Source organism: Bos mutus, chromosome 3 (genome assembly GCF_027580195.1).
Source record: "Bos mutus isolate GX-2022 chromosome 3, NWIPB_WYAK_1.1, whole genome shotgun sequence".
Taxonomy (NCBI): Eukaryota; Metazoa; Chordata; class Mammalia; order Artiodactyla; family Bovidae; genus Bos; species Bos mutus.
In genome coordinates, this window is record NC_091619.1 from 50516658 (window position 1) to 50535584 (window position 18927).

The 18927-nt window shown below is 35.5% G+C and overlaps 1 protein-coding gene and 1 pseudogene across 1 annotated transcript in view; one reads left to right on the forward strand and one right to left on the reverse strand.

Moving 5' to 3' along the window:
* HFM1 (helicase for meiosis 1) overlaps window positions 1–18927 on the forward strand; it is a 110439-nt gene that overhangs the window by 16498 nt on the left and 75014 nt on the right. The window contains exons 6-12 of the mRNA XM_070361997.1: window positions 10405–10475; window positions 11045–11177; window positions 12041–12192; window positions 12739–12816; window positions 13009–13167; window positions 15208–15408; window positions 15492–15580. Of these exons, the coding sequence (XP_070218098.1) occupies window positions 10405–10475; window positions 11045–11177; window positions 12041–12192; window positions 12739–12816; window positions 13009–13167; window positions 15208–15408; window positions 15492–15580 (883 nt within the window). The remainder of the gene's footprint in view (window positions 1–10404; window positions 10476–11044; window positions 11178–12040; window positions 12193–12738; window positions 12817–13008; window positions 13168–15207; window positions 15409–15491; window positions 15581–18927) is intronic.
* On the reverse strand, window positions 8370–9111 carry LOC102282823 (LIM domain transcription factor LMO4 pseudogene; annotated as a pseudogene).

An 18927-nucleotide genomic window follows, 5' to 3' on the forward strand; every position in this document is an offset into this window, starting at 1 on the left:
CCAATACAATATTGTAAAGTAATTAGCCTCCAATTAAAATAAATATATTTTAAAAAAGGGTAGTATTAATAGAAAATAATGATGGTTAGGTATATTAGGATTAGATCATTTAATGCCGTGAATACCAAGTCAGAAGTTTTTGCTTTTACTTTTTATATATTTATTAAGCCATGAAGAGAAACCATGAAGTATTTTTGAGCAAGTCAAGTTACATTACCAAAACCATGCTTTAGGATTATGGAATTAGTGACTCAAAGCTGGAGAATGTTCTAGAATCCACAAAAATAATGATCTAGTTGGCAAAACAGAAACTGAATTTCAGATATTAGGTAGTTGAGCTGGAGAAATCTAGGGATGAGTGATTCTTATCCTGGGTATCCTGAGGACTGAGATAATTCTGAAGTATAGTTAGAAAACGTTTGCTTGGCCACTTGTGAAAAGTTGCCTTCAATGCAGATAAATGAGTGGATGGAATGGGAGGAGCAGATTATAGAAGGGTTATAATTGATGATATAATAATGTCACACATGGCTAGCCATTAGTGCTCCTATTTACCATGGCATCTCAATCTCACTGCATTTCCTTCTGTCTGGTGACCTAAATAAATTCTGGTGTGGGAATGTAGGAAACACGTTAGCAGTAAACAGTTAGTTTCATTATCTGTATGATGGGAAATTCTTATCCCATACCTGAACTGGCCATATTATGACACTTATTTTTGAAGCGTTTTAAAGATTTTCTTGCTATCTTAGCACAGCTGAAGTGGTTCTACTACTTAGGTCTCTTTGTTAGTTAAGACTGCTGCCTACTCTTGTGTCCCTTGTATCATTTTCTGTCAAACTCACTGAACTTACTATACTTTATTGTTTCCAAGTGTGTATTTAAAGTGGAAGACTGTATCCTACTCATGATAATGTGAGACTTTGGGGACTTCTTGGACTTATTTTCTGATTATTTTACAGAATTTTGCTATATTTGAATCCTGAGGACTATAGAAGTTTGATCACATTGATCCTGCCACAGTACTTTGTCATTTTCAGGTCTGCAGACATCCCCTCCCCCCCATACACTATTATAACATATAATTACTGGGAGACTGCTGAGAATTTGTTGGACAAAAGGAAAAATTCGATATCAAATGTTGATAGAGATAGTAAATGATGTACTTAGTAGTTGAGTTTTCTCATAAGCTAGAAAACTGATTTTACATCTACTCTGAATCATAGATTCATTTTTGCGAGTGTAAATTGACGTGGAACTACCTAATGAGAGAAAAACCAGCATGATGACCAACTTGTGGGCTTGTTAAAAATAAATATTTTAAAGGAAGAGATATATTTTGAAGGAAAAAATGAGATTCATTCAAAAGCTGATGGATTGACAAACTTAGTGTTACGTTTTTGTTTTGGAATGAGTATTCTGACATAGTATACAACTGAAAGTAAACTAAAGATTTGTGAGTTATCTGCTTGATTTAATATATACAAACCTGCATAAATTGAGTTCTTACTATGTGCCAGGTTGTGATATGCCAGTTAAGAAAACAGACAGTGAATTCTTACCCTTGAGAAGTTAACATTTTTGAGATGGAGGTGGGGAACAATTGTAACAGTATATAAATAAGTCCTATGGTATTTTAGGAGGTGATAAATAATATGAGAAAAGAAAAATATGGGGCAGAGTAAAGGAGATTAAGTTGGGAATGCTGGAATAGACGTTTAGGATTAGAATTAAATAGAAGAATTAGGATAAAGAAAGAAAAGTGAAAGTGAAGTCGTGTCCGACTCTTTGTGACCCAATGGACTACAGTCCATGGAATTCTCTAGGCCAGAATACTGGAGTGGGTAGACTTTCCCTTCTCCAGGGGATCTTCCCAACCCAGGTCTCCCGCATTGCAGGCGGATTCCTTACCAGCTGAGCCACAAGGGAAGCCCAATAATACTAGAGTGGGTAGTCTATCCCTTCTCCAGTGGATCTTCCCGACCTAGGGATTGAACCAGGGTCTCCTGCATTGCAGGCAGATTCTTTACCAACTGAGCTATCAGGGAAGCCCAGGAATCAGGGTGGGTCTTTAGAAAAAGAAGCTGGAGGAAATGAATCAGAAGCAAGAGTAGTAGACACATGAGGTCAGAAACAAAGGTGAAGTGGGGAGGCAAGATTATGTAGGGCCTTGTGGCCATATACTTTGAGAGAAATGGGGGAATTTGAGCAGAGCTGTAATGTGCTTTGGTATAACTTTTAACAGGATCACTTACCACAATCTGTCAAATTTTTTATATCTTTATAAAAATGTAATTGCTTAAATAGCTACATACTTGTATTCTGAAATGTATTATCTGTTTTATATCTCCTAATAGATTGTAACAGCCTCAGTTTCTGGAACTCACCTTCTTCTTTATTTACAACTTCCTCAGCTTTCTAAATCTAGTAATGTATTCTGCATAGTGTTTACTAAGTGTAGTTGACAAATGTGACTCAAAACTAATAAGAAAACCATGTAAGTATTAATATCTCCCCAACTGGCAATAGACTCTTAACTTGGAAAGGAGACAGTTTATTCTTTATATCTACTACTATTTTTGAGCTTTCTTAGAGGAAGGCTGATTTAAGTTCCTGTTGAGCCAATATGCTGATAATTGCAATTAAATCCACCACTTAGCACAACTAAATTACCAAAAACAAAGGAATTAAGGGATTAAGTGACCAGCAACAAAATATATCAGCTAATGAAACATTATCAACAGTTAAAAAAAATGAAATTTGGGATTTTAAAAAAGAGATAAAAATCAAGTGGCCTAATCAAGATGAATAAGAAAAAAATATCACTCTGGAAAAGATAAACTTCCTGCTTAGTTCTGATATATTTTCACATATATGTTTGCATATCTTCTGTCAGATCTTATTGTCAAAGTATAAAGGCAATGCCAAAGAATGCTCAAACTACCACACAACTGCACTCATCTCACACGCTAGTAAAGTATGCTCAAAATTCTCCAAGCCAGGCTTTAGCAATATGTGAACTGTGAACTTCCAGACGTTCAAGCTGGTTTTAGAAAAGGCAGAGGAACCAGAGATCAAATTGCCAACATCCACTGTATCATGGAAAAAGCAAGAGAGTTCCAGAAAAACATCTATTTGTGCTTTATTGATGATGCCAAAGCCTTTGACTGTGTGGATCACAATAGACTGTGGAAAATTCTGAAAGAGATGGGAATACCAGACCACCTGAACTGCCTCTTGAGAAACCTATATGCAGGTCAGGAGGCAACAGTTAGAACTGGACATGGAACAACAGACTGGTTCCAAATAGGAAAAGGAGTACGTCAAGGCTGTATATTGTCACCCTGCTTATTTAACTTATACACAGAGTACATCATGAGAAATCCTGGGCTGGAGGAAGCACAGGCTGGGATCAAGATTGCCTGGAGAAATATCAATAACCTCAGATATGCAGATGATACCACCCTTATGGCAGAAAGTGAAGAGGAACTAAAAAGCCTCTTGATGAAAGTGAAAGAGGAGAGTGAAAAAGCTGGCTTAAAGCTCAACATTCATAAAACAAAGGTCATGGCATCTGGTCCCATTACTTCATGGGAAATAGATGGGGAAACAGTGGAAACAGTATCAGACTTTATTTTTGGGGGCTCCAGAATCACTGCAGATGGTGACTGCAGCCATGGAATTAAAAGACGCTTACTCCTTGGAAGGAAAGTTATGACCAACCTAGATAACGTATTGAAAAGCAGAGACATTACTTTGCCAACAAAGGTCCGTCTAGTCAAGGCTATGGTTTTTCCAGTGGTCATGTATGGATGTGAGAGTTGGACTGTGAAGAAAGCTGAGTGCCGAAGAATTGATGCTTTTGAACTGTGGTGTTGGAGAAGACTCTTGAGAGTCCCTTGGACTGCAAGGAGATCCAACCAGTCCGTTCTAAAGGAGATCAGCCTTGGGTGTTCTTTGGAAGGAATGATGCTAAAGCTGAAACTCCAGTACTTTGGCCACCTCATGCGAAGAGTTGACTCATTGGAAAAGACTCTGATGCTGGGAGGGATTGGGGGCAGGATGAGAAGGGGACGATGGAGGATGAGATGGCTGGATGGCATCACCGACTCGATGGATGTGAGTCTGAGTGAACTCTGGGAGTTGGTGATGGACAGGGAGACCTGGTGTGCTGTGGTTCATGGGGTCGCAAAGAGTCGGACACAACTGAGTGACTGAACTGAACTGAACTGAACCCTTGGATAGTCTTGTTTCTCTACAAGGACCTTATAAGTTCTTTTCAGAATATGGAATGTGCCTGGGGACTGGAATAATTTAATTCCTCCTCCACCCCAGCTTTATTAAGGTATAATTGACAAATAAAATTATATTTAAAGTGTTCAGTATGGTAGTTTGATAAACATATACATTACAAAAGTTTCCCACCATCAAGTTAGTTAACACATCTGTCACTTCACATATTTACCTTTAAAAAATTTTTTTGGGTGAGAACACAAGTTCAACTCTCTCAGCAAATAATACAGTTATTTTCAACTCTACTCACCATTTTATACATTAGGTCCTCATATCTTAATCTTCTTATAGCTAAAAATTTGTATTCTTTTACCAGCCTCTGTTTCTGCTGTATCCCCAGCCCCTGGCAACTCATTTTTATGAGTTTGACCTTTTTTTTTTTAGGATTCCACTTGTAAGTGATACCATGCAGGATTTGTCTTTCTCTGTCTGACTTAGTTCACTTTGTATGATGTTTCATCCATGTTGTCACAAAAGGCAGAATTTCCTTCTTTTTAAAAGCTGAATAATAGTCTGTTGTATATATTTTTTCTTTATCCATTTATTTCTTAATGGTTAGGTTGTTTCCATGGTTTAGCTACCGTAAATAATAACTGCAGTGAAATCAGGTGTACAGACATTTTTTTTTTTTTTTAATTTTATTTTATTTTTAAACTTTACATAATTGTATTAGTTTTGCCAATTATCAAAATGAATCCATCACAGGTATACATGTGCTCCCCATCCTGAACCCTTTGAGATACTGATTTTGTTTCCTTTGGATATAACCCAGGGATTGCTGGATGATATGGTACTCCTGTTTTGAATTTTTTGAGGAAACTCCATACTCTTTTCCATAATGACTGTTTTGATTTATATCCCTACCAGTAGTATACAAGGATTCCCTTTCATCCATGTCCTTGCCAGTATTTATCTCTTATCTTTTTGATTTGTAAGTGTTAGGTGCTATCTCATGATTTTGACTGGCATTTCCCTAGTGAACAGGGATGATGTGGTGACCTTTTCATGGGATGATAACCTTTTCATGTGCTGTTAGCCATTTGTATGCCTTCTTCGGGAAAATGTCTGTTCAGATCCTTTGCCTAAACTGGATTATTTGTTTTTTGAGTTTTGTAAGTTCCTTGTATATTTTGGATATTAACCCTTGGTGGATGTGTGGTGTGCAAATATTTTCTCCCATTCCATTGGTTTCCTTTTCATTTTGTTGATGGTTTCTTCTTTCTACAGTGCAAAAGCTTTTTAGTTTGATATATATTTAAACTCGTTTATTTTTGCATCTGTTGCTTTCACTTTTGGTATCAAATCCAAAAAATCATTGCCAAAACCAGTGTTAAGAAGCATTTCCCCTTTGTTTTTGTTTAGGAGTTTTATGATTTCAAGTCTTCTTTTAAAGTCTTTAATCCATTTTGAGCTTATATTTGCATATGATGTAAGATAGGGGTCCAGTTTCATTCTTTTGCATGTGGATATCCAATTTTCCTGTCACCATTTATTGAAGAGATTATCTGTTCCTAGTTCATGGCTCCTTTGATGAAAGTTAATTGACCATATTGGCGTAGGTTTATTTCTGGGCTGGATATTTTGTTCCATTGATCTATATGTCTGTTTTTAATGTCAATATCATACTGTTTTGATTACCATAGCTTTGTAATATAGTTTGAAATCAGGGCATATTATGGAAACAAGGCTGGAGAGCTTTGTTCTTTTTTAGTATTTATTGCTTTAGATGTGTTTTTTTTTTTTTTCTTTAGTGGTTTTCTATGAGTTTTTATTTGTTTTTCTATTTCTGTGAAGAATGCAGTTGGAATTTGGATAGAGATTGCATTGAATCTGTAGATCACTTAGAGTAGTGTGGACTTACAGCAATATTAACTTTTTGAATCCATGAACATGAAATATCTTTCCATTTATTTTTATCTTCAATTTCTTTCATCAATGTCTTATAATTTTCAACATACAGATCTTTTTACTTAAGTTTATTCTTCAGAATAAATGTATTCTTTATTGACCTTTTCTGTTGTTTTTCTGGTGTTTCTTTTTATTTATTTCTCCTCTAATCTTTGATATTTCCTTTTTCTGCTAACTGTGGACTTATTTCGTTCCTCATTTTTTAGTTTCTTGAGGTGTGAAGTTAGATTGTTTGTGACTTTTTTTTTAATTTTGGTACTTATCACTATAAACTTCCCTCTTAGAACAGCTTTTATTGGATCCTATAAATTTTGGTATATTATGTTTTCATTTCATTTGTCTCAAGGTATGTTCCCTATTGATTTCTTCTTTAACCCTAATGGTTGTTCAGGAGCTTGTGGTTTAATCTCCATATATTTGTGAATTTTCCAATTTTCTTCTTTTAGTTGGTTTTTAGTTTTGTGTTATTGTGATTGGACAAGGGGCATGATATGATTTCAGTCTTCTTTTAAAACGTTATTAAAACTTGTTTTGTGCCCTAACTTATGATCTATCTTGGAGAATGTTCTATGGGCACATGAGAAGAATGTATATTCTGTTTCTGCTAGAAGGAATGCTCTGTGTATAGTTGTTTGATCCATCTGGTGTAAGGCATAGTTTAAGTCCAGTGTTTCCTTGCTGATTTTCTTTTTGGATGATCTATCCATTGTTGAAAGTGGCATCTTGAAGGTCCCTACTATTATTGTATTGCTGTCTATTTCTCTCTTCAAATCTGTTAATATTTGTTTTATATATTTAGGTGTTCCAATGTCTGGTTTGCATAAGTATTTACAATTGCTCTATCTTCCTGATGAATTAACTGCTTTATCATTGTATAATGACCTCTTTGTCTCTTATGACAGTTTTTGTCTTTAAGTTTATTTTGCTGATATAAGTAGAGCTACTTTACTATGTGCTGATTTCCATTTGTATAGAATATCTTTTTCCATCCCTTTGCTTTCAAACTATGTGTATCCTTAAAGCTGAAATGAATCTCTTGTAGGTAGCAAATAAGTTAGTCCTGTTTTTTTTTTAAGTCCATTCAGCCACTTTTATGTCTTTTAATTAGAAAATTTATTCCATTTACCTTTAAAGTATTTATTGATAGAGATGGACTTACTATTGCCACTTTAATGTATTTTGACATTTTGTGTTCTGTTGCTTCTTTCTTCTGTTGTTCTTTTCCTTTGTGATTTGATGATTTTCTGTAATGGTGTGTTCTTGCTCTTTTCTATTTATCTTTTGTATCAACTGTAGAGTTTTGTTTTGTAGTTACCTTGAGACTTCCATTAAAAAGTCTTATAGTTTTAACAGTCTCTTTTAAACTGATAAAAAATTTGAACACATACAAAAGCTCTACAATTTTATACTCCCTCACATTTTGTTTCTGATGCCACAATTTATATCTTTTAATATTGTGTATCCAATAATAAATTATTATAGATACAGTACTTTTATCTTCTAACCATTATACTGGAGTTGTAAGTGATTAACTACCTTTACTAATTAGCATCCTTTCATTTCAGCTTGAAGAATTTCCTTTAGCATTTCTTGTAAAACTGGTCTAGTGGTAACCAACACCTTCAGTTTTTTTTGTTTTTTGTTTTCTTTTAAGCTTTTATTATTTAAATACACCATACTAGAGCAAATGTCTCTGAAAATATCACAAATAAAAGATTTTTTTTTTCATTTAGCAAATTAGAAGTGGGAAATTTCTACATAGTAGCTGCTATGAGCCTGATTTTTTTTCCCATTTTTTTTTTTTTTGTCTTTGCCATGGGAGTAGCAACATTAGGATAAAAACACTTATATGTATACATACAATGTATTTTACAGAGATACAATAAAAGTGTTTGTGATAGAATATCACAAAAGCCACATCTCTTTCCTTTATCTCATGTTCAGTTTTGATTGAAACACATTTCCTTACAACACTTAAATATACAAAGAGCAAACAGAATGTTGTTAAGGTAAAACACAGGGTACAAACTCTGGCCAGTGCCCTGCTAATTGTTAATGAGGGTAGAAAGCAGATTTGAATGCTTCTTTTAATTAGCTTCATTAGTCATTTCCCTCTTCCCAAGCTCCCTCCCCTCCTTCCCCCACCAAAGATATCCTCCAGTGGATCTTTTTTCATTTTCTCTACAGTCTCCCATTAGCTCAAGTTCACGGAGTCCTGAAATGTTCATATTCAGTCATTTTAATACACCCATAAATGCGGGAAGAGCAATCAAGACTAAAGAAGGTGCAATGGCATGGAGCTGGCACTGGTGCTAGCTACAAAGGTGACTTGTCTACTGAAGACACAGGGGATCCACCTGTGATAAACAAGATCTAAGATGAAGGCACGCATTCTGCATTACTCTGACCTTTTAGCAGACCTTCTGGTCTGGCAGTAGTGGATTGCTCTGAAGTGAATTCAAACGGCCATTGATGAGAGCTGTAGGTCTGTCATGTTCACAAAATAAACTGCCATTGATGTAGTGAAACTGATCTCCCGGGACCAGGCGATTCCGGCAGGTAGAGCATGTAAAACACTTTAGATGATACACATTGCCTTGGGTCCTCATGACGAGTTTACTCGCAGGGAATAGACAGTCCACAAGCACTGCAAGCACCACTATTCCCAAATAACCTAATGTAGTCATTTCTGCAAAGGATCATGCTGCTCTTGGTGTAACAGGACGTGCCGATGTCGCCCAGCTGCGCCTGGCAGCAGGAGCACTTGAGGCACCGGCTATGCCAGTAGCTGTCCATGGCACAGAGCAGAAAGCGGTCTGCAATCTTGCCCCCGCAGCTTGCGCACAGCTTCCAGGAAAGGGAGCTGGCCGTCAGCAGGGGCGGCTGGGAGGTGCTGTCCGGATTCACCATGGTCTGCTTTTCCCCTATCTTGCAATATTGCAAAAGGGGACGGCGGCTGCTTTTTTTTTTTTTTTTTTTAACGCACAGCTCTGAGGCTGAGTTGGGCAAGGGTCCCACGTAAGTGTCCGGCGGCGGGGAGCAGAAGTGTCAATCTCGTTCTCGCCGTTCTTCTCTGGCTCCGCGCGAGCAGCTGCAGGAGCCCTCGGCACGTGCAGCACGGCGCAGCGGCAGCAAGTGCTGCCACACCTTCAGTTTTTTTTTCTAGCAAAACCTCTTCAGAATTGAAGAAAAACTTTGCTACGTAAAACATTATTGGTTGGCAGTTTTTTTCTTTCCACACCCAAAAATTATCATTCCACAATCTGCTCCACCAGGGTTTTGCTGAAATATTCACTCATAGTCTTATGGGAATTTCTTTGTAATGAGTTGCTTTTCCCTTGCTGCTTTTAAGGTTCTCTCTTTCTCTTTTGTTCAGCAAGTGAAAGTGAAAGTTGCTCAGTTGTGTTCAACTCTTTGTGACCCCATGGACTGAATAGTCCATGGAATTCTCCAGGCCAGAATACTGGAGTGGGTAGCGTTTCCCTTCTCCAGGGGATCTTAACCAACTCAGGGATCAAACCTAGGGCTCCTGCATTGCAGGTGGATTGTTTACAAGCTGAGCCACAAGGGAAGCCCAAGAGTACTGGAGCGGGTAGCCTATCCCTTCTCCAGTGGATTTTCCCAACCCAGGAATTGAACCAGAATCTCTTGCATTGTAGACGGATTCTTTACCAACTGAGCTATCAGGGAAGCCCTTTGTCTTTAACTTTTGGCAATTTAATTACTGTGTGTTTCAATATGGGTCTCTTGAGATTCACCTTCTCTGGTAATTTCTGGGATTTTTTTGGATCTGGATGTCTGTTTCCCCATGCTAGGATAGTTTTCATACATTATTTCTTTAAATAAGTTTTATGTCTTTTTCTTCTGGGACCCTTATAATGTGTATATTGGTCCACATGATGTTGTTCCATAAGTCCCTTAAGCTAATTTCACTCTTTGTCAATCTTTTTGGTTTTGCTCCCCTGATTGCATTAACCCCAATGTCCTGTCTTTTAAGTTCACTGATCCTTTCTTTAAGTTGAGCCTATTTGGGTGCCATCTCCATCCTTCCCTCTGTAGCTGTCTGTTCCTTTCTTATGATGCCAAAATACAAGTATTAAAGCCTCGAAATTAAATATTGTCAGTCAATATTGATTTAATTTTTCAGTTGATTAACCTCTTTTTAAAATTTTGAAATATTTGACTCCTTAATGTCATTCTCAGCTGCTAAATTTAGAAGTATTTTCAAAGAATTCCCATATTTCAATTATATACAGTCCAAAGCCTTTGATGATGTAAGTATTTTGTTTAATTATTTACCTGTCTACCTTTTCTTACTGGATTGTGTGCTCTCTAAGGACAAGGACCAGATCACATTCACTTTTATGTCCTTAGTGCTATCAGTGATTGGTACATTATAGGGGCTCAAAAAATGTTTGTTAAATGAACACATGCAGGCTTCAGTAGCGAGAGGGGCTGAGAAAGTGGTGACACCGCTGGGGTGCGGAGGGAGTCCCTGAAACTTCTCCCAACAGCCCCAGGGCCAATCTCCCCTCAAGAAAAAAAAAAAAAATGAACACATGCAATTTTCATAGGTGGGTTGTTTAGATTTATAAAAATGTCTCTGAATGCTAAATAAATTATTTACTTCTAGGTCTAGCATATTACTTTGACAAAACTTGATGATAAATTATTAATAGTATTAATTTTTGAGAGTGGCAGATGTAAAGCAAGCTTATTTTAGTAAGTTTAGAAGTTAATATGTTTGAACTATTATTCCATAGACTCTTCCTAAGGCATATTTTCTAACAAACTGAGAATTCAAAAATTCTATCCTATGATTGATTAAATTTTATTTTTTTAGCTTCTTTATACAGATAGGAATTTTGTGATTTGTGCTCCAACTGGTTCTGGGAAAACTGTAGTGTTTGAACTAGCTATAACAAGACTGTTAATGGAAGTACCATTGCCATGGTCAAACATTAAAATTGTTTACAGTAAGTATCTGTATATTGAAAAAGTAATAATTAATCATAATAATGAAAACCCATTGAGGTAAAAGTAAGAAATAAGTTCAAATTCAAGACATAAGAATTATTATTTAGTTTCTCATACTTTTTAAATAAAGACATATCACATTTGGATCTTCCCAACCCAGGGATTGAACCCAGGTCTCCTGCATTGTAGACAGACACTTTACTGTCTGAGCCACCAGGGAAGTCCTATTATTTAGTTTCTCATACTTTTTAAATAAAGCCATATCACATTTGGTCCTGTTACCATTGAATTCAAAACACATTTTCCCAGATTTCAAAACATATTTTCCCAGATTTCCCTCTACTCTCCTTTTTAACATATATATTAAAATTTTTTTCATCAAAAAATATATGTGCTTAGTCATTCTGTCATGTCATGACTCTTTGCAACCCTGTTGACTGTAGTCTGCCAGGCTCCTCTGTCCATGGGGATTCTTCAGGCAAGAAAACTGGAGTGGATTGCCATACCCTCCTCCAAGGGATCTTCCCAACCCAGGGATTGAGCCCAGGTCTCCCATATTGCAGGTGGATTCTTTACTATCTGAGCCATGAGGGAAGCCCCCCCAAATTTATACACATGGTTAAAAAAAGACGATGATCATAAATGGTGATAATTTCCTGTCTTACCTTTCTTCACTATTAGTTACAATTTTCTCTTGTTAGTTCTGCTCAGTGATTAACTTTATATATCTGAATATGTTTATGTTATTAACTTTTAATGTATAAATATTAGGTGGCATCTAGATGTGTGCTAACTTTATTAACATTTGTGAAAATAATTTTTAAATTGCACTGACATTCAAAATGGATATCTTATATTGCAGTGGCACCAATAAAAGCCCTGTGTAGTCAGCGTTTTGATGATTGGAAAAAAAAATTTGGACCAATAGGATTAAATTGTAAAGAACTCACTGGAGATACAGTAATGGATGACCTATTTGAGATTCAGCATGCCCATATTATTATGACAACTCCAGTAGGTGTTATTTATATATATTTTTTTGTTTTTTAGAAAATATCTCTTTCTCTTTACCATGAATAAAAACTAAAAGAAAACACAAAGTAGAAGAATGTATTTGCAATGTGAAGCAAACAAACAAAAAGTACTACTGTTCAGGGTATATAAGGAACACTAACAAGTCAATTAAGTAAAAGATAAACAATTAAAGGGAGTAAATTGGCAAAAGATATGGATAGGCAGTTTGTTATTGTGGACAATTTATAATCATACTTGTTGCTGTATTCTTTTATCCAAATGTTATGTATTATAGAGGGAGGACCTTGGCAGAGCTTAAAAAGGGTAATTAGACTATAATTTTGAGTAAAAGTTAAAAATAAATGGGGGTTCAGTTTTTTAAACACAGTATTATCAAAATTCCATAAGTCTCTTTGGATACTTTTAAGACATCAATATTAACTAAAATATTGCCCATCATCTGTAATATCTTAAAATTTTATCAATATCTTAATAATACTTATTACAATTCCTTATCATATTAAACCACTTGCATTTTTTTCCTAGGAAAAATGGGATAGCATGACTAGAAAATGGAGAGACAACTCTTTGGTCCATCTGGTTCGATTGTTTCTCATTGATGAGGTAGTGAACACATTATTCACTTTCAGATATAAACATGAAGAGATGATTTGAATGGACAAACTCTATATGTGCTTTATCCCTTCAAGGGGAAAATGCTTATTTTCTTAGGGAAGTGTGTTTAATATTGTTTTACATTTTAGTTGACTAGATAGATTTTTGTTTTTAGCTAATGAGTCTTAATTTTTTTCTCAGGTACATGTTGTAAAAGATGAAAATCGTGGACCAACTCTTGAAGTTGTAGTCAGCAGAATGAAAACTGTGCAGATTTTATCTCCTGCTGTAGAAAATACCAACAGTATTATTCCAATGAGATTTGTGGCTGTATCTGCAACGATTCCAAATGCTGAGGATGTAAGCTAGAATTTTAATCTATCAGTTTTTCTTTTTATGGCTTAGTGAAATATTTGATCTTAGAGAAAAGTGAGGAGTTTTTTTCTGTAAATCACCTAACCAATTTAATTGGAAGGTATGTTGTGGAAGGTTATCTCATAGCTATGACAGTATTAAGGCCGTGAAATTTGGTTGAGTGGATTTAATAAAGTATGTTTGGTGCAAGTCCATTGTTTATTAGTATCTAAAAGTCATAATTTCATGGATTTTAAACATTTCATAAAAAGTTGGCTAATATGATTGTTGTAACCAGCTGACTCTAGTTGTCTAGCAAATATGATAGAGAATAAAAATAATTAGTATTAGTTGAATGATTGCCACCCACCTCCCCCATTTCTATTTGCCTGGAATTGTCGTAGGCACTCTTAATAGATGCAAAAGTGAAAACATATAGACCCTGCTCTTCAGGAGGATCTCAAAGTTAATAGGGTACACGAACAGGTAAAGAAATAATTGTGCAATATTATACTCTCTATGACAAATACATGTCCTACTTTTTTCTTCAGTTTTTTGGCAAGCTTGAAAAATAGGACAGTCTCCCTCTGCTTTCTCACTCCTATTTACTTAACAGCCTACTTGTAAGGTGACTTGTTCCCTCACCTAATTCTTAGAAATTGTTTTCATAAAACCTGCTATACAGTATTCTCTAATCCAGTGTAAAATTTTGCCTTTACTCTAACACAATTAATCATTTTTATTTTTAAAATGACAACTTGTTTTGCTTATATTCAAAACTAATGGAGAAAATTTTAAAGTATGTATAAACAACAAAAACCAGCATTTGTCCTTCTAGATGTATTGATGAATTCATAATATGCATACTCATTTATGACTTACATGCTACTTTTAAGTGTTTCCATGTCAATAAATGTTATATTCATTTATACTTCTACCATTAGCTATTTATCTGTAGTCTAACACTGGATAATATAATGCAATTATTGTTATTATTACTTATAAATAGTTCTCATTTGTTATTGAAAATGGTACCTTATTTTAAAATTTTGTACTGCTTTGATTACTACTGAAGTAAATATTTTTAATATTTTAGTCAATCACTTTAAGTTCTTTTTGTTTTGCAACTTGTCAGGTCATAGACTTTGTCCTTTTTCACATTGGGATACTAAACTTTTATATTGATTTGTAAGCAATTACTAAATATCAGTACTCTAATTCTTGAAACTGTCTTCCCCTTCGTGATAATCATTACTTCTGTGAACACCATCTGTCTCTTTCTATAAGTCCTGTTCCTCAGTTTTGCCTTTATCCTTGGCCTTCTCAAATTGTAAATTCTTGTTCTCATCCGTACCTATGAGAGCCTTGAAGATGTTTTAATAATTCTTTCCTATGCAGTTAGAAACTCATTAATCTTCCTGTCAAAGAAACTGTTTCAGAGCAGAACATGAAGCCTAACCAGTCTATGTGAAGTTAAGGATTGCTCTCCACAGTTTCCAGAAATTAACTAAGGACTCTAGAATTGAGTCTGAAATATGCTTTTGGCATTTCCATCTCACAAGTGTTTATTTGTTCTGTGTTTAGAAAAGTTGTCAACCTTTGCCAGCCTTTGCCAATCATTACTTTGCTACTATTCAGCTAGTATTCAGTATAACACAAAAGAAGTGTCAGGTATATCTGAGCAATATCTGAAATATATATCTGAAATATATCTGAAAAATAGCAAAGAAGTTACAGTGCTACTGAGAAATTAAATTTCTTTGTTGAAATTAGTTTTAATTTAGACTCTATAGAAGGAAACTAAAACAAAATAATAATAATTGAAAGTTTATCATGTTAAAAAGTGGGTGTAATCTTGAAACACTGCTAATTGAAAATATTTACCAATATATCAATTGAATAGTATCTTTAAAATATGTAATGTTGAAAAAGACTACTTGACTAAATATTTTTATACCTTGACTTTAAGGTGATCTGTAATTGGGCATGTTAGCCATAAAACTTTACTAGAAAAAAATTCATTGTGTGTGTTTCTGTCATTTAAAGATTGCAGAATGGCTTTCAGATGGTGAAAGATCTGCTGTATGTCTGAAAATGGATGAGAGACATAGACCAGTGAAACTTCGGAAAGTGGTTCTTGGGTTTCCCAGCAGTGATAACCAAACTGAATTCAAGTTTGATTTAACCCTCAACTACAAAATTGCCAGTATTATACAAACGTACTCTGATCAGAAACCCACACTTGTGGTATGGATTGTTGGTTGATTATTTTTTAATGTAATGTTTAATTTTTAATATGATTAATATAAAAATTATTCATTCGTTTTTAGTTTTGTGCAACAAGGAAAGGTGTGCAACAGGCTGCTTCGGTTCTTGTGAAAGATGCAAAATTTATTATGACTGTGGAACAGAAACAGAGGTATATTTTAAAATATTTTCTTGTATGTAGAAAGACTTTCAGGGATAACGTAAATGAGATGAGAAAACTGGGTTGACCTTTTCAAGTTACTTGACTTTCCCAAGCTTGCTTCCTTATCTGTAAAATAAAGATAATAGTAATTTGGAGGATTAATAAGACAATGAATCTTAGTACAACTGTTGATCCTGTCTTCTTTATTTCATAGCCCTATTTGAAAGATTATTCATATTTCTTCATTTTTTTACTCACTTCCAATCCATGTTGTATCGTTTACTAAAGCCAATCTTGTCAAGTCATCTCTCAGGAGCCTCTAACACATTTGACCACTCCTACCTTATTTAAAAACACCAGTCTGTGTGTTTTCATGATCACTGTCTACTATGTTTCTTCCTATTTTGCTTTCTACTCCATCTCAGTCCATTTTCACTTCTTCTACCTAATTATTAAATGTTAACATTCTAGGGGTTCTTTCTATCCAAGATTCTGTTACTAAGGTTTCTAAACTTGTCTAACATACCCAACATTTTGTTTACTTTGGTCTCCATAGATTTTTTAAAAATAGTTTTTCTGTGTATCATGTATTTAAATTTAAGAATTTTTTACATTTTGAAAAAATTTAGTTAACTTCAGGAAGTTAATTGGTAGTATTCTCGTAGTGAAAGTGTTTCCTGAGATTTTGGGGGTTTTCCCTCTTTTTTTGGATGGTTTTATTTATACTTATTCATTTCCTTATTTTTCCCAGTTTTATTGAGATATAATTGACATCTAGCACTGTATAAGTTTAAGGTATAGAAAATAATGATTTGACTTACATATAGCATGAAATGGTTACCACATTAAGTTTAGTGAATATTTGTCATCCATACCTATAGATGCAAAATTAAAGAAATAGAAATGTTTTTCATTTGTGATGAGACTCTTAGGGTTTACTCTCTTAACAACTTCTATATATAACATGAAGCAGTGTTAATTATATTTATCATATTGAACATTACTTTCACTTTTCACTTTCATGCATTGGAGAAGGAAATGGCAACCCACTCCAGTGTTCTTGCCTGGAGAATCCCAGGGACGGGAAGCTTGGTGGGCTGACGTCTATGGGGTCGCACAGAGTCGGATGTGACTGAAGCGACTTAGCAGCAGCAGCAGTAACTATTTATCTTCCCCTTCATAGATTACAGCCTTGTCACAGTGAAGGGGGTTGTGTAATTTAATGAAACTACATTTAATGAGCCATGTCATGCAGGGCCACTCAAGATGGATGGATCATAGGGAAGAGTTGTGACAAAAATTGGTCCACTGGAGGAGGAAATGGCAGCCCACTCCAGTATTTTTGCCTGGAGAACCCCATGGACAGTATGAAAAGTCAAAAAGATATGATACAGAAAGATGAGCCCCCTCCAGGTCATAAAGTATCTAGTATGCTACTGGGGAAGAAAGGAGGGCAATTACTAATAAATAGCTTTAGAAAGAATAAAACGACTGGCCCAAAGTAGAAACAACACTCAGTTGTGGGTGTGTCTAGTGGTGAAAGTAAAGTCCAATGCTGTAAAGAACAAGGTTGCCTAGGAACCTGGAATACAGGTCCTTGAATCAAAGTAAATTGGACATGGTCAAGCAGAAGATGGCAAGATTAAACATCTTAGGAGTAAGTGAACTAAAATGGATGGGAATTAGCAAATTTAATTTAGATGAGCATTACATGTACTACTGTGGGCAGAAATCACTTAGAAGAAATGGACTAGCCCTCAGAGTCAGCAGAAGAATCCAAAATGCAGTCTTGGGTGCAATCTCAAAACAGACAGAATGATCTCAGTTCATTTCCAAAGCAAACCATTCAACATCACAGTACTCCAAGTCTATGCCCCAACCACTGATACCAAAGAAGCTGAAGTTTAACAGTTCTATGAAGACTTACAACACCTTCTAGACTAACCCCAAGAAAAGACATAGTTTTATCTTAAAGGATTGGAATTCAAAAGAAGTCAAGGGATACCCAGAAGAACAGGCAAGCTTGACCTTAGAGTACAAAATGAAGCAGGACAAAGGCTAATAGAGTTTAGTCAAGAGAACACACTGGTCATAGCAAACACCCTTTCCCAACAACCCAAGAGACAAGTCTGTACATGGATATCACCAAATGATCAATACCAAAATCAGACTGATTATGTTCTTTGTAGCCAAAGATGGAAAAACTCTATAGAGTCAGTAAAAACAAGACCTGGAGCTGACTGTGGCTTAGATCATGAGCTCCTTTATTGTAAAATTTAGGCTTAAATTGAAGAAAGTAGGGAAAACCACTAGGCAATTCAGGTATGAACTAAATCAAATCCCTTATGATTATACAGTGGAGGTGACAAATAGATTCAAGGGATTAAATCTAGTAGACAGAGTGCCTGAAGAACTATGGATGGAGATTCATAACATTGTACAGGAGGCAGTGACCAAAACCATCCCAAAGAAAAAGAAATGCAAGAAGGCAAAATGGTTGTCTGAGGAGGCTTTATGAATAGCTGAGGAAAGAAGAGAAGCAAAAGGCAAGGGAGAAAGGAAAAGATATACTCCCCCCCCCAAAAAAAAAGAAAAGAAAAGATATACCCATCTGAATGCAGAGATGCAGATAATAACAAGGAGAGATCAGAAAGCCTTCTTAAATAATGTAAAGAAATAGAGGAAAACAATAGAATGAGAAAGACAGATCTCAAGAAAATTAGAGATATCAAGGGAACATTTCATGTAAGGATTGGCATGATTAAGGACAGAACTGGTAAGAACCTACCAGAAGCAGAAGAGATTAAGAAGAGATATCAACTACCTCATATATACAGATGATACCACTCTAATGGCAGAAAGTGAAGAGGAACTAAAGAGCCTCTTGATAAGGGTGAAAGAGGAGAGTGAAAAAGCTGGCTTGAAAGTCAACATTAAAAAAACCTAAAATTAAGGCATCTGGTTCCATCACTTCATGGCAAATAGACAGGAAAAAGTGAAAGCAGTGACAGATTTTATTTTCTTGAGCTCCCAAATCACTGCTGGTGGTGACTGCAGTCTTGAAATTAAAAGATGCTTGCTCCTTGGAAGGAAAGCTATAACACACCTAGACAGCATATTAAAAAGCAGAGACATTGTTTTGCTGACAAAGGTCCGTATAGTCAAAGCTATCATTTTTCCAGTACTTATGCATGGAAATGAGAGTTGATCCACAAAGGAGGCTGAGCACTAAAGAACTGATGCTTTTGAATTGTGGGGCTGGAGAAGATGCTTGAGAGTCCTCTGTACTGCAAGGAGATCAAACCAGTCAGTCCTGAAGGAAATCAGTCCTGAATATTCATTGGAAGGACTGTTAC